Below are 12,728 nucleotides of genomic sequence, written 5' to 3'. Positions count from 1 at the left end.
TGACCTGTTCTCATTCAAATTCATATATATTGTTTTAGTGACCAGGAGAACCTGCAATCGCTACTCGAGGTCCGAGTGTGTGCACTGAAACACGGGGTATAAACTCCACATTATGACTCTTGTTGTAATTTTGTGCGTGTATGAACGAAGGAAGATCGATGCAGTTCTTCTTTGTACAAAGTTGATATAGGCTGGCTTCGGAATAAGTGTATTCAGAGGGATAATAGCAGTTCTGTGTCGTGTTCATAAACACTACCTTAAAAGCATTTAGACTAGGGCGTTTGTATGCTTTCGACAGGTACACACAAAACAACAGGCCACAAACCTGTTTAAGGAACGTATTTGCTCAGACGTTGATAGCTTTGGAAGGTAGAAGTGATTTCAGAAGGTGTGCCTTGAGCACGGAAGGAAGCCATATATATATACTGATAGCTATAACGACTTCCTTCTTTACCAGCCACAGAAAGTTGCGGTAATGGACACGTTCTGAACGCGGAATGCGAACAAGGTGGTATGGTGATCCACAAAAACAAGGAAAATAAATGTGCGAATCTAATCGAGCCGGGCGCGGTACGCGCGTGGTTTCCCCTTATTCCCCTTTCATTACTCTTCAGAGCCTCTAAAACAGAGAGAGGTATTGCCAAAGGCCTTGTGGTCAAGCGGCATAGCTGTGGCCCTCTAAAGTGAGAGGTCGGTTTGATCCCCAGCCCTCTATATATATAGAGAGAGAGAGTTAATTCCATTTTTTGTCGTATAAACTATGTGAGAATCCACTTTTAGCCCCTTTTTATTGGAACATCATCATTTGGTCCTAGTATTATTGTGACATGACCATTTTTAGTCTTACATAAACAAAATCGTTGAAATATCGTTAAATACAAAGACATTTCGATCTTTTTTATACAAAGTATGTTGAACCGCAATATTTTTTATGTTTATTTTTTTGAAAACATCAATAGTTGAATACTGAAATGTTCTTGTATTTAACGATATTAAACTATTTTGTTGATAAAGGACAAAAAATGGTCATGCCACAATAATATTATGACCAAATGAGGATGTTCTAATAAAAAAAATGACTAAAAGTTGACTGTCATCTATAAATCTAAAACAAAAAATGGAATTAATTAATTATATAACTGCGAACTCGACGATGATTGTCGCACCCATGCCGCACAACCATTGAATGTATTGATTCTCAAGAGTAGTCATTCGCACCGCATTTTTAATCAGAGAATTAATTGGCTATTGGCTACATTAATTGCAAAATCAGAGAATTCTCTACTAATCTTTATCAATCTTGGTTGTTGCCTGTTGGCTGCATTAATTGGCTAATTGTATTTCAATTATTGTCCCAACTGTGTTTCAATTCTAATTGTTGTAGTAGTATTGTAATTGTGTTTGAATTGATGAATTTTAAGTGTATTTGAATTCTAATTGCAATACTCTATTTTTGTCTTTGTTAATCCTCTAGCTGTTTTGTTCTTCTTTTTTTTTTTTCAAGACTAATTTTATAATAATTATTTTATAAAATATTACCTAAAAAGCATTTATTTGGTGAGAGAATTTAGTTATTTTAAATTAGTTGACATTAGTATTTTTGTATACTCATATATTGAATTTAAAATTTAGTTATAAAAATTTATGTTAACTTTTGTACATAGTATACGCGCCTATAAAACGATAGGACCGGCCCAGGCCTCAGTAGTATAGTAGTGTATCACATCATGATCGAGAAAAAAAATTATGCATTTTATTAATTTTTAATATAACACTTTGCTATGTATAAAAGAATATTCATATTAATTAAATTAATTATTTTGTCATATTCAATAATATTCATATTTCAATAATTATAATGCACCAAGTGTGACGTGGGTGTAATTGTGTAAATATGTAATTATCGCACGTTTTTCAAATTTATATACAAATGGTCATTGTAATTATTGTTCAATCGCCAATGAAAGCACAGATTCATAAAGATTATACACAGATTATATGATAATGAGTTATCAATATTTAATTTAAAATAGACAAAAAATTAAACCATTATATAAATAACTAAACCATTTTTTTTCAACAGGTATTATAATTTAAGCATTTCGATCAATCTATTCAAAACTATTGAATTTTGATTTATGCAAATCATTCACTTCTATACTATGAGTCAATTTAAGAAAGCTTAATATATACTAATCCACTCTTAGAGAAGGTATTAAAAAAAAAAAAAAAAAGCAAATTTGAAACCGTTTGATCAAAAGTATATACGAATTGAAATATTAAACAATAAATATTAGTACAATTTAACAAACTTTTAATTCTTGACATATCGATTCTGAGACTTTTTTTTTTTACAAGGTTTTAAGATAGGGACAATAGGATTAGAAGATCTACAAGATTATGTTAACATTTTGAGATGAGAAAATATATTAAACGATAATAATAAATCATAAGTAATCTGTGAAATGTCACATTCTTATGCTTTATGGTTTTTGTAGGCATGTCGCTTTCCTTAATAAAGTTGTTGTCTCGAATGTCGATCAGCTATATATGCAAATGCCAAACACGACACCTTCTTAAGCTCTTTATTTATTTATTTTTATATGTGCATGTGTAACAAACTGAAAATTGCTGCTCCTGCTGCATAATGTATAGTACATAGTGTAGAGTACTAGAATTGTGAATGTGTGGTGTGTAGTATTGGAGCCATCACATATTTAACTTGTGATATATACTAGATTTTGTGAATGTGTGGTGTGTAGTAGCGTCATAGTGGAGTCAAATGACATATTTAATTTGTTATATAGGACATAGGTCATAAATGAATGAAATTATTTTCTGCAAAGTCAAATCATAACATACATTTTCTAGACAACCGAGGTTGTCTGACAACAGTCACACATGTTCAGTGTGGAAGACAACTGTCGGTGGCTGTCTTTAAAAAATAATATTTAAATGTAATATTTATACATTTTATGCAAAATAATAATAATAATAATAATAATAATATTATTATTATTATTATTAAATTTTACACCTAAAATCTACATCTACACAAGAAGTCCGCATGTTTCCAAATAAACAATAACGAAGAGTTTACTGTTGAGTTCAATTATACTATTTACTTTACTTATGAGCTTATTTAATCATTTTTCTTTTATAATATATATAGGGGTGGGTTCCGTAAGAACATCATTCCACATGGGGGCGTGAAAACAAATTCAAATCATCCATCCCGGGGCATCACACACACACACACACACAAAGGCCCTACTTAGTTAGCGTTATACCTAAAATTTAAATTACATAACGAAAAAAAATACTAATATGAAATAACTTGAGATAAGATTTACAAGCTTTATAAAATTTTATATCCACAACAATAATCATGGAAAAAATTATAGGTGTTTTCTAAATGTAAAATGATCTATAACTACATCAGTGCATTCATAAATAAATAATTATATTTTTATCATAAACAATTTAAAACTAAAAAGGCTTACAAAAAATAACATTGTTATCATAATAAATTAATTATTAATAAAAATTTATGAGCTAAAAATATTTTTTTACTAGTGGTGATAAATTAAAATATTTCAAAACGCGAAAAAAATTATTCATAAAAATATGAAATGTAATTAATTGGATAAAATGATTTGAATAGAAAACACATTATAAATCACACATATTCTATATCGATATGATATTTAAAAATATTTTTTATTTTAGCTATATCAATTTCAAGTTTTTCTAGAGTAATTTAAATTCAATAACACATAATAGAAATTTCTAAATTACATTGACTAAATGATTCATAAAAAAAAAACTATTTTCTAATTTCTTTTTTCAATAAGTGAATCAAAAATATATTTCATGTAAATTAATTAATCAAGTTAAATAATCTTTACAATTCATAACTTATTAATATAAACCTCACAAAAATACATGCAAAAAATGTAAGTATTAAATTACTCAGACTTGAACCCATGACCTTTGATTAAAATAATAACCACAAAGCATACCAACTAAGCTACTTTTATTTATTTATTTATTTAACATTTGTATATATTATTATTTCCTACCCTTGCCTAGGCCCGGGCCTGCATCTAATGAAATCATGATTCTCTTTGTCTCTACATTCTATCTCTACTCTTTACTGCTGGCAGTTTACCAGTTAGGAACAGACCAATGGACACAACTAACCAATTACAACACTAACTATATATATATATATATATATATATATATATATATATATATATATATATATATATATATATATATATATTTGAATAATACTTTTTAAATTCTAATGAGAAGATAAAATAAAAATAAAAATATATATCAATTAAAATACTTTTTAAAAATTATATTAAGAAGATAAAATGAAAATATATATTTAAAATGTGTTAAAGATTGCAAATATATATATATATATATATATATATATATATATATATATATATATATATATATATATATATAATCTAGTTAATGATATCTAAAAATTTCATTTATGCATTATCATATTCAAATTAATATAGAAATACTTTGAGTTGATATATAATTAAAATAAAAAAGTGTTTGTGAATATCGTATTAATAGATATGATATACAATTTATTTCAACAATTTTATATTTTATTATAAATAATTTTTATATCCTTTTGAAATTATTTAATTTTTTTAACCATATCCGTAATAAACAAGATTTCGGGATAAGTCCCTACGTGTGTATATTTGTGACTTAAAAAAGTGAGCAAATTTTTTTTTAAAATGTTTCCTTATTTCTCAATCCAAGAAATAAAACTGAAATTTATCAGTAAATGAGTTTTTCATTTCTTTATAACTTGAATCTAATTCCAATTTCCAAGACAAAAAAAAAAAAAAGTTAAGCATACAAGTCAATTGGATTTGCCTATGATAACAAGATTTAAATTCTATGAACCAAACACCCCTTAAATGTGAATATTAAGTGTATAGAATTGCATCTTCCATTCTCAAAAAAAAAATAATAATAAAGAATTGCATCGTTCCCGTACTTGTGTGTGATTGGTGTTTTGGTGAATTTGAAAGGTGATGAGAGGTGTTGATAAGCCTTTAAGGTAAGCTAGATAGAAGTAGTTTTGGTGTTAGGAATATTACTTGATGGGCTTGATGTACTTTAGCCACTTTTGGACTTTGAGTTGTACTTGAACCTTTTTTGATGGAATAATAAAAGTTGAAATTCAAAAAAAAATAAAAAAAATGTATAGAATTGAAAAAAAACCCTAGATCTTACATAATTGGCAAAACCTCATACGTTTGGATTTTTAAGTTTAACATCTATACCAAGAGTTCATATGTTAAAAAAAAAATAATAATAAAAAATGGGCCACATTCGTCTTCTAATAAGGATGTGCCACGTCATTGATACATTTGCCACCAAAGGTTACATCATGACTCATTAGTCAGTGTACGTAGTTTTAATCAGTGTTGCAAAAATTTCGCCTATGCACCGATTAATCGACGCTTAGGCGCTAGGTGCTGTCTGGCCGCCTAGCGTATCACCATAGTCGGTGGTCTAGGCGGCCGAGTAGCTATTGTTCCATTCTTTTTAATTAAATATGTTATTTCTCTCAAAACAACATCATTTTGAACGAAATAATCCTAAATTGTTCAAATTCTATATATTTTTTTTAGGTTAGTATTTAGTATTTTAGTATTAATTATTAAAGTATTAACTAGTTTATAATTATCAAGTCTTAAAAAGAAACAATTTTTTTAAAAAATAAAATTTAAAATTTAAAGATACACGAGCACCTAAGCGCCAATTAATCATCGCCTAAAACCCCCAAGCGCCTAACAATTTTTTCAATCATAATATTAATAGATCTCCTCTACTTGATCAATGAGACATCTTCCACTCTCTCATTCACTTATATTAGCCCATAGTACTTATGACCGACAAACCATCTTATACTTCACTTAGTAAAGCATTCTCATATTATAATCTATAACACTAGACACTTACCTTGGGCCTCAACCCAATTTACGCTACCAAATATCTTATGGCCCAATTTCTATTTACTATTTAAAATTGTAATTTTTCACTATTTACTATTTAAAATTGTAATTTTTCACTTAGAGTATGTTTGATAATCTGAAAAATTATTTGCAGAAATTATTTTTCAGACTTTCGGTGTTTGGCAACGTCCGTAAAATGCTGTCAACATAAAATAATTTCCGTTTACCATGAAAAATAACTCATTTTTTTTCCAGAAACTTTTTCCGTGCGAGGGACGGCTCCCTCTCCCATTCCGGAGAAATGGTTTCCGCCGAAACTATTCTGGTTTCCAGTAAAAATCAGAGCAACGATTATTTTTTTTGTCTTTTTTTTAATAACAAATAATATTAGTGTATATATCTTATATTTTAAATAAAATAATAAAAATATATAATTATATAATTCTACTCATTTTCCAGAAAATGAACCAAACATATAAAGACAGTTTTACAAAATGCAAGAAAACACAAGAAATGAAACTATTTTCTAGAAAAATGAATCATTTTCTAGAAAACATTTTCCAGAAATTATTTTCCTATTTTCCATACACACCCTTAACTATAAATTGTTTTGCATGCTAACATAATATCTTAGGAATACTTAATCCTATTTTCATTTTTTTTTTTGAGTACTACTAACTCTAACCTATTTCCATCTAAATTAATGTATTTGGATTTTAAAAGTTGACTAACATTTTTTCCATTTTGTAATTATAGTGTAATTACACAAATTATTTGATTTACGAGATAGTCTGATCTATCGCCGCAATTCAAATGTGTTTTCTAGGTGAAATTGGCCTTGTAATCCATTTATCTTAGTAGGCAAATTAAAAGAACTACAAATAAGTAAATCAGGTAAGGATATCGATAGCTAAGGAACTTAAACCAAATATTCAATAGACTTTTGAACCTCTATATTCGAGATGGAAAATACTACTTGGACTCCCAAGTTCTACTCCTTACTTTTACTCCATCACACAAAAGTTTAACGTTGACTCTTTTCTTGAGACCCATAGGACGAAAATAACCTATCTTATCTTTCCACTTCAGGAAGTAAAAGTGAGGGAGTAGACAATAGGAGTTCATGGAGTAGAACTCATTCGGGATTCAAACGTTTTGATTTCAAATCATTGTAGACTGTAGTAGCTATTTTTTTCCCTTTTCTTCCTTGTCCTCTTTTCTCATTTTTAGCATTCTTTTTTTCTTTTTCTTTTTTTTTTTTTCCTTTTCCTTCGTTTTTCCGCATTTTCAGTTTTTTTTTTTTCTTTCCCTCTGAGTTTCAGCGTTTTTTACCCATAATTCTTTTTCCGCATTTTCAGTATCAGTTTTTAAAATTCCAACACCATAGACTTTCTTGCATTTTGCATTTTCAGTATCAGTTTTTAAAATAACTTAATTTAAATTTATTTCTTAGTATTTATCACATTTCAAGTATTTACCATTGATATAGTGAATTTGTAATTACATAATTCTAAAATATTAAGTTTGAAAAATGGACAAAATCTCTGATCTTATGAGAATCCTCATATCTGAGATGAGTTGGGTATTTCATATGTATTACACTTTTCCTCGTAAATATTATCATTTTTTTTCATAAGTAACTTTAATCTTTAGTATTAAATTTTAATTTTAGAATATTATAATTTTCGTAAAAAGAAATATCACATTTTTGCTAATACATATGGTACTTTCTCTTATAAGTAACAAGATCAATTTTTTAACTCTGATAATAATTGTTGAATTTAAACTATTTTAAAATAAAAAATAGAATTTACAAAAATAAATAAATAAATAAATTTTGAATCAGTTCAAACTGAAATTGGAATCAAAATAAATATTAACCGGATTAGAATAGATTTATCATTTACAAATCTGTTCGGTTCCGGTTCGTATTTTATTATGATTCCAGTTTCGGTTTAAAAGGCGGTTCAAAATTTATTTATTTATTTTTGTATTATCTACTTTTTATTTTTAAAATAATCTAAATTCAATAATTATTTTATTTTATTTTATTATTTCCAGTTCTAAATTGTAACATGAACAATCCATATTATTGTAGTTCAGTTGCTATAGTGTCGGGTTCGATTCAATTTTGAACCGTAGTCATTCCTACATATAAGTAATAATTTGTTAAATAAAAAAAATAAATGAAATAATTATTTTAAAGGTAAAAATATCCATTTAACATCGTCCTCATCCTTCCTTCGCGTTTTTAATCTTTTTTCCTTTTCTTCCTCGTACGTCCTCCTTTCGCATTTTTAGCACTCTTCTTTTTTTCTTTTTCCTTCATTTTTTCCGATTTTCAGTTTTTCTTTTCTTTTCTTTTTCCTTCATTTGTTCCGCATTTTCGCCTCTTCTTTTTTCTTTTTTCTTTTTCCTTCAATTTTCCGCATTTTCGGCTCTTTTTTTTTCTTTTTCTTTTTTCCTTCAATTTTTCCGCATTTTCAGTATCAGTTTTTTAAATTCCAACACCATACACGTTCTTGCATTTTGTAATAATTAAAATAACTTAATTTAGTTTTCAAAAAAAAATCTTATTATTTATTGCATTTCAAGTATTTACCATTAATATAGTGATTTTGTAATTACATAATTCTAAAAAGTTACGTAGTAATTAAGAATGAAAAAAGGACAAAATTTCTTATGAGACCACCACATGGATTATCATATGTGAGATGAGTTGGGTATTTCATAAGTATTATACTTTTCCTTGCAAGTATTATAAATTTTTTTTAGTCCCTGTTGTTATATAATTATCAAATTTCATTAACAAATATTTTTTATTAGGTTAATTTTGACATTTAGAATTAATATCAATTGTTAAAGTTTCATTTCCTCCATGAGAATACTATTTTTAATAGTCAATACTAATTATAATAATAAAAATAATACTAATTATAATAATAAAAATAATCACATATATTAATAGAATTTGACAATTATATAACACTATGAGCCTAAAAGTATAACATTTTGAACAATTGAGAGTTAAATTTGATTTGTTTAAATTAACTTATAGGTACCTAATTTCTAAAAGTAAAACAATTGAGAGCCTAAAAGTGATATATTTTTTTTCAAGTGAAAATGTAACATGCCTTTAATTGGACAAATTATTTTGTAGACCCCGAAATCTACCTTAACTTGTAATATAAATCCGAATCCAATATACACAATTTACCTACTAGATGTTCAGAATTTATATAATGAATGTTGACCATTTACATCCTCGCAGACAGTCTCCAACGCTCATACCCATATTACACTACTTTCTACGCCTAGAAGATCAGATATTGTTAAAATCTTATCATTTATTTATTAACACTATATTTTTTTGAAAGCAATTAACACTATATATTTATTTATAAATACTTGAAACGGATGGATAAAGTATAAGGCGCAAATGAAATTAAATGTGGGCATTGCATGAATATCACGTTTCCTGTAGCATCATATCCGGCCTCAGCTCTCCTATATAACTCCCCCATCTCTTCCTCTCGCAAACACACAAACAGAAACAACGTAACCTTAAAGATAAAAATGAGTAGTTGGAGTGAATGGCCGGAGCCGATTGTCCCGGTTCAGTGTCTGTATGAAAGCGGCATTACGACGATCCCGGAAAGGTACGTGAAACGGGTGCCGGGGGCTGAGGTGGAGGACGAGGGGGTAAACATTCCGTTGATCGACTTGAAGGACCTGGATTCGTCGGACGGGTCGGTGCGAAATCGGGTTCTTGAGAGGATTTCGGAGGCGTGTCGTGAGTGGGGGTTCTTCCAGGTGGTGGGTCACGGCGTGGACCACGGGTTGATGGCGGATATGCAGGCGGCGTGGCGGGAATTCTTCCGTTTGCCGTTGGAGGAGAAGCAGGAGTACGGCAATTCCCCGGCCACCTACGAGGGATACGGCAGCCGCCAAGGGGTGGAGAAGGGCGCCAAGTTGGACTGGAACGATTACTTTTTTCTCCATTTTCTGCCCAACTCGATCATGGATACTTGCAAGTGGCCACATCTTCCCGTTTCATGCCGGTATGTAAATCTATAAGTTGATCAAACTGTTAAATTAATTGGTCTGGTAACCGATTAATGCCTTAGCTTATGATCCGTCTGAACTAATCAACTATTAATAACCTAAATTGGTTTACCTTTCGTTTGTCTGCTTAGAGGACCTATGGACATAAAATGTGCTAGATTTATCCAATACAGAATGGATAGTAGTTGTGAGTTCCCAAAAACAAATTTTTAACTCAGATATGTTATGTTATCAAACAAAAATGACACTTAAATCTAGTTGTCTATCACGTAGAGCTCGAGTCATTTAAGGTGTGACTATCTCTAATGTATATGCTGAATTTAGAGATATATATATAAACTAATTTTTAATTTTGATATGGATTAATTGAAGGGAATTGATTGCAAAATATTGTGAAGAGGTGGCGAATCTGGGGGATAAGCTGACAAGGATATTGTCAGTGAACTTGGGACTGAAAGAGGATAGGATTCATGAAGCTTTTGGTGGGCATGAAGAGAGAGCGGCATGCTTAAGGGTTAATTTTTATCCGAAATGCTCTCAACCAGACCTTGCGATGGGTCTCTCTCCCCATTCTGACCCTGGTGGATTGACATTTCTCCTTGTTGATGCTGACGTGGCTGGCCTCCAAATCTTCCACGGTGACAAGTGGATAACAGTTAAGCCACTCCCAAACGCATTCATTATCAACATAGGTGATCAAATTCAGGTATATATCTTTTAGATGCGACATCTACTATACAATAATAACAGCGACCAAGCTAATTATTGTATGTATCTCGATCACTTGAAACCACTATTTTCTTTTGTTACTTATACATATACACGCACGTGTTCAACTTTGGATGTGCAGGTGATGACTAATGATATATATAAGAGCGTGGAGCATAGAGTGATGGCGAACTCGGAGAAGGAAAGGTTGTCAATGGCTCTGTTCTACAACCCAGGTGGAGATGTGGTGGTGAAGCCTCTCGAAGAAGTTGTTAGCAAGGACAAACCTGCAATGTATCCTGCAATGACATACTATCAGTACAGGACTTTCATCATGACAAAAGGTCTTAAAGGAAAATCTCAACTGGAGTCGCTAAAAAAATCTAAATCTTAGCTTCAATAATTTGTTGTATTGTCCAAGGAGCATGGATGTGCAATTGTTGAATTTAGACCATGGATGTACAGGACTTTCCAAACACACCCTTAACTATAAATTGTTTCGCATGCTAACATAATAATATCTTAGGAATACTTAATCCTATTTCCATTAAATTAATGTATTTGGATTTTAGAACTTGACTAACATATTCTCAAAAAAAAATTTAAAAAAAAAATGACTAACATTGTTTCCATTTTGTAATTATAGTGTAACTACACAGATTATTTAATTTACGAGATAGTCCGATCTATCGCCACAATTCAAATGTGTTTTCTAGGTGAAACTCACCTTGTAATCCATTGATCTTAGTAGGCAAATTAAAAGAACTACAAATAAGTAAATCAGGTTAGGATATCCATAGCTAACCAACTCAAACCAAACATTCAATAAACTTTTGAGCCTTTAAATATTCGAGATGGAAAATACTACTTGGACTCCCAAGTTCTACTCCTTACTTTTATTTCCTCACACAAAAGTTTAATGTTGACACTTTTCTTGAAACCCACAAGACGAAAATACATATCTTCCCACATCAAAAAAATAAAAATAAAAGAGTAAAATATGAGTCCATGTAGTAAAAGTCATTCGGGATTCAAACGTTTTGATTTCAAATCATTGTAGACTGTAGTAGCTATTTTTTTTTTTCCGTTTCTTCCTCGTCCTCTTTTCGCGTTTTTAGCATTCTTTTTTTTTTCTTTTTCCTTTTCCTTCATTTTTCCGCATTTTCGGTTTTTTTTTTTTTTTCTTTCCCTCTGAGTTTCAGCGTTTTTTTACCCATAATTCTTTTTCCGCATTTTCAATATCAGTTTTTAAAATTCCAACACCATAGACTTTCTTGCATTTTGTAATAATTAAAATAACTTAATTTAAATTTATTTCTTAGTATTTATCACATTTCAAGTATTTACCATTGATATAGTGAATTTGTAATTACATAATTCCAAAATATTAAGTTTGAAAAATGGACAAAATCTCTTATGAGAATCCTCATATGTGAGAAGAGTTGGGTATTTCATAAGTATTACACTTTTCTTCGTAAGTATTATAATTTTTTTCATAAGTAACTTTAATCTTTAGTATTAAATTTTAATTTTAAAATATTATAATTTTCATAAAAAGAAATATCACATTTTTGCTAATACATATTGTACTTTCTCCCATAAGTAACAATCAATCAATTTTTTAATCTGATAATAATTGTTGAATTTAAACTATTTTAAAATAGAAAATAGAATTTACAAAAATAAATAAATAAATAAATTTTGATTCGGCAGTTCAAACCGAAATTGGAATCAAAATAAATATTAACCGGATTAGAATAGATTTATCATTTACAAATCTATTCGGTTCTGGTTCGTATTTTATTATGTTCCAGTTTCGATTTAAACGGCGGTTCAAAATTTATTTATTTATTTTTGTATTATCTATTTTTATTTTTAAAATAATCTAAATTCAATAATTATTTTATTTTATTATTTCTGGTTCTAAATTGTAACAAGAACAATCCATAT

General features: G+C 29.2%; 1 protein-coding gene across 1 annotated transcript; it reads left to right on the top strand.

Annotated features, from left to right (window-relative positions):
• The first annotated feature begins 9,581 nt into the window (after positions 1 to 9,581).
• Positions 9,582 to 11,172, top strand: LOC116029202 (probable 2-oxoglutarate-dependent dioxygenase At5g05600). The gene is made up of 3 exons (XM_031271106.1): positions 9,582 to 10,066; positions 10,443 to 10,776; positions 10,921 to 11,172. Exons 1-3 carry the CDS (start codon positions 9,582 to 9,584, stop codon positions 11,170 to 11,172), a joined length of 1,071 nt encoding a protein of 356 aa, XP_031126966.1.
• The last annotated feature ends 1,556 nt before the right edge of the window (positions 11,173 to 12,728 follow it).

This window comes from Ipomoea triloba, chromosome 9, assembly GCF_003576645.1.
Source record: "Ipomoea triloba cultivar NCNSP0323 chromosome 9, ASM357664v1".
NCBI lineage: Eukaryota > Viridiplantae > Streptophyta > Magnoliopsida > Solanales > Convolvulaceae > Ipomoea > Ipomoea triloba.
The sequence above is the reverse complement of the archived record's forward strand: the minus strand, read 5'-3'. Positions and strand labels throughout refer to the sequence as shown.